The 3,804-nt window shown below is 44.1% G+C and overlaps 1 protein-coding gene across 1 annotated transcript in view; it reads left to right on the top strand.

Annotated features, from left to right (window-relative positions):
- Positions 1–3,301: 3,301 nt before the first annotated feature.
- Positions 3,302–3,804, top strand: part of LOC108794566 (putative bifunctional UDP-N-acetylglucosamine transferase and deubiquitinase ALG13) — a 41,485-nt gene continuing 40,982 nt past the window's right edge. Inside the window, exon 1 of the mRNA XM_018565631.1 lies at positions 3,302–3,474. Coding sequence (XP_018421133.1) covers positions 3,334–3,474 — 141 coding nt within the window. The 5' untranslated portion in view covers positions 3,302–3,333. The remainder of the gene's footprint in view (positions 3,475–3,804) is intronic.

Raw genomic sequence — 3,804 nt, 5'->3', positions numbered from 1 at the left:
GCAATGAAGTAATAAAATGAACTAGGATCACACTAATCCAGCACGTTATTATTCTGAGTTGCCCCACTCAAGCGGCGGCCATATTGAGTGGGGCACGTGAGATTAATAACGTGCTGGATTAGTGTGATCCTAGTTCATTTTATTACATCATTGCTGTGCTGTATGTGTATAGGCCAATGTAGTTGGATCTGTATGTGCGTTATAATTAATCGAAATGAATCGATGAAAAATGTTTTTGATTATTCGAACACGAAAATTTTAACCAGCCCTAGTATAAATATATATATTATATACGGATAGAAATTGGCTGTCCTGCTGCTGGTCAATTTCTAACCAGCTCTTATTAACACCCCCCCCCCCCCCACGCCTTTGATAGAGAAGGGCTGCTGGCTTAACCAAAACCCCCTTATCCCTTATTGGCCCTTCAAAGCCTGCTGACCATAGTTCAAAGGCAATGCAGTGGATTATAATTTGAAAAAAATTATCCTGTGCAAATCTGCACAAAAATTAATGAGGCCTGCAACTCATGAAGCCACAAGATTCTCCTTGAATTGTAATAGTAAACCTGAACCCCATTATGTTCTCTACTCTCCATGTTCCATGTACCCTTAATTGGTTTATAAAATACTATTTTGCTTTTAAAACCCTGGGTAACATTGAATATTGAACAAGATCACACAAAATATAACTGTTGAACCTTGCATGCAGAAAGTAAAGGATGTACATCTTGTACAGCTGATTTACATCTATGCATTGCAGCAATGCATGTTACTTGCGTTGCCGCATTGCAAAGTCATTCAATTTGAATAGCACACCAACGCACTAAGGCAATATGCATTGTAACTCACTGCATAGTGCATTGTGGTGCATTGAGGCATAAATCTGGAGACGTACGATTTTTGGGACATTTTGTCTCATCACAGACCAATTGAGTTCAATGGGCTACCTGAATGTAATGCATGTTAACAAGTGACATAGTGCCCATTAGAGCTATGTTCACATTATTCCTGGTGTTGTCACTCCTTAGAAATCTGTCTTGTGTCTGTGTAATAAATGGCACAACTTGCGTGTAACTGTCAGTAAGGTGTATAAAAATGTGTTGCAAAATTGCCTCCGACAGAACCTTGTCTTCCATACAATTCATTCCAATGTGTTACAGCCAAAATGCTCGAATGTAAAAGTGTTGCACATAAGGACTACCTTAATGTGACAGGCGTGGGAAATAGCAAGAAAACTGTTGTGTGGCATTCATGAATTTGGTTCAGGATTTACTAATATGGCCTTAACACCATAAAAGCATTGCAAATGCTTTACTGAATCGCCCACAATGTGTAGTGATTGTTGTTTTCCCACACTCGGCCAAAGCCAGTTACCGCAATTGTGGAGATAGGTGTGATGTGCGGTGTGTTGCAGCATGGAAGATGTCAGCAGGGGACACAGCACCGCAAATTCACCTGCCTTACCACTGCCACAGAATTGACACCATCCTACACACCAAAACAGAGTATTTTAGTGTGCAGGCATATGTGAATCAGTCTTAATGCAGGCACAAACTGTCCGCTCCCTTCAGGTCCCTGCACAGCAGTGCATTGTGCTGCACTGTGGTGACCTGCATTTCAATCCAGTGCACTGTGGAGAAACGCAGCATGTGCAACACATAGAAAACAATTGTGACTGGTGTTGTTTAGTTGCTGAAAAACGACAGTCACCACATAGAGTGCGAACGAGCCCTTAAGGGCTAGTGATGAGCCTGGCCCTGAGGCAAACGCAGTTCACCCAAGCCCGCTCAAAACTTACTGCCACCCCTCAACTTCCCCGCCCAATCAGTTGTGGAGAGGAACATTCCCCACAGCTACATGTCACAACAGAGTGGGGAATGTCCCCGCTGCAACTACCGCTACTAATTGGGCTGGAAGGAGGGAGTGGCGGTCACAGCTTTGAGCCGTCTTGTGCAATCTCAGGTAAACTGGGTTCACACCAAGGCCAGGCTCATCTCTGCTAAGGGCTGGTCCACACCATGTCCATTGAGCTGTGTTTTTCTGCACATGTATGTGTGAACAATTGTTTGCTCTGTGCCCTGTTCACATCATACAAGTGTGGTAGCATGCAGCTTAATGAACATGCTCTCACTGATTGTTGTTTATACATCAGATATCATTCTTCAGACCCTTTTATGACCTCAGTGATCAGGTTCATCACAGATGGCGTCATCAAGTCATCCCATTAGTATTCCTCACCTGTGCTCACACAAGGATCAATCTCGGCCTTTACTAGAAATGTAGTTCCTCTCATAAGCCACAGCCAACATTGTGTGACCACCAACATTTTATATAAAAGCAAAAAATGAATAAGAACACCGATATCAAAAAGAAAAACGAATCTTCCTCCATCTAACTAGACTTAAAATTAAAGACACCTGTACAGTTACTACAGGACTTTAGTATAAACATACTCCATAGCAGAACGGCGCCCATACTTGAGTGATTTGTCCTAAAACACAATTATTTTAATACACTTTAATAGCAGAATGGTGCCCATGCTAACTGAAATGTCACTACTCAGGTGAATAGAGGTAAGTCATTTTATTTTATTTTTAATTCTTAAAGTGTATCTAAAGGCAAAGGTTGGTTTAGTTTTGGATAGAGCGATGTTGGTTAACACTCCTGTCAGGTATTTTATGTCGCCTGTGGCCCTTTGTGGAGATTTTCCCCACTTCCTGCACTGCAGGCACAACAGGAAGCCAGAGGAAATCTTTCCAAGATGAGGAAATCCTCTCATAGTGGTCACTGCCTATTGAAACATTCCTGTTGAGAGAACATCCTCACTGTGAAAGGTTAAATGGGGAAATAGAGAGGTGAAATCTCTTAACACCTGACAGGAGTTTTATCATTATATCCAAAATAGGAAAAAAGGAGGTTATAATTCATTCTTCTGGGGGTTAGGATTGCATAGCTTAAAGGGTTAAAAATAGCCAATTTTGTATTTGCTGAAGTGTTTGAGCTACGGAGCCGACATTTTTCCACATGTGCAGTGTCTGTGGAGCCGCACGGGTGATAGCAGTGCGCGTGCAATGTAAGAGCCCCGGGTCAGGTAAGGGCAGTGTGTGCAATGTAACTGCCCCGGGTAGGTAAGGGCATTGTATCTGCCCTGGTCAGGTGGTGGCAGTGTATCTGCCCCAGGTCAGGTGGTGGCTTTGTGTGCGGTGTAACTGCCCCGGGTCGGGTTTGCGGGGAGGAGAGTCGGGCTATTTAAGAAGCGCTCAGGAGGGGGGCACTCCCACTCAAGACTCCGGGTTTTGTAGTGCATGTGTGCGGCTCTGGAACTCTCGCAGTCATGCACAAGGGCTGGAAGAAATACTTCGGCCAGAAGTCTCTCAATGAAGTCACCATGGACGAGTACCTGGGAAGCCTGGGGCTGTACAGGAAACTGACCGCCAAGGACGCGTCCTGTCTCTTCAGAACTGTGTCCGAACAGGTGAGGGACTGTCATATAATATCTTCTGTACATTGATAGCATGAGTATGGATGGCTGCTATCATGTCTTCTCCGGTCACACTATACACACACATCTATGTGTGCTTTTCTCTTTGCAGCGAAGCTTTTTAATTAAATGCTCCATTTCACAAGCCATGTGTAAGCACCACAAATACTACATATGAGCCCTGCCTTCACCCTCTTTCGCTGGTTTGCTAACATCCCACCCCACACTGTGTGGCACCTGACCCCCATACTTCCCTCTATTCTCTAAAACCCACCCTCAATCTCCCCTCAATGCCTGCACACATGCTAACCCATCACCATATCC

Source organism: Nanorana parkeri, unplaced genomic scaffold (genome assembly GCF_000935625.1).
Source record: "Nanorana parkeri isolate BGI_ZX_2015 unplaced genomic scaffold, ASM93562v1 scaffold868, whole genome shotgun sequence".
Taxonomy (NCBI): domain Eukaryota; kingdom Metazoa; phylum Chordata; class Amphibia; order Anura; family Dicroglossidae; genus Nanorana; species Nanorana parkeri.
The sequence above is the reverse complement of the archived record's forward strand: the minus strand, read 5'-3'. Positions and strand labels throughout refer to the sequence as shown.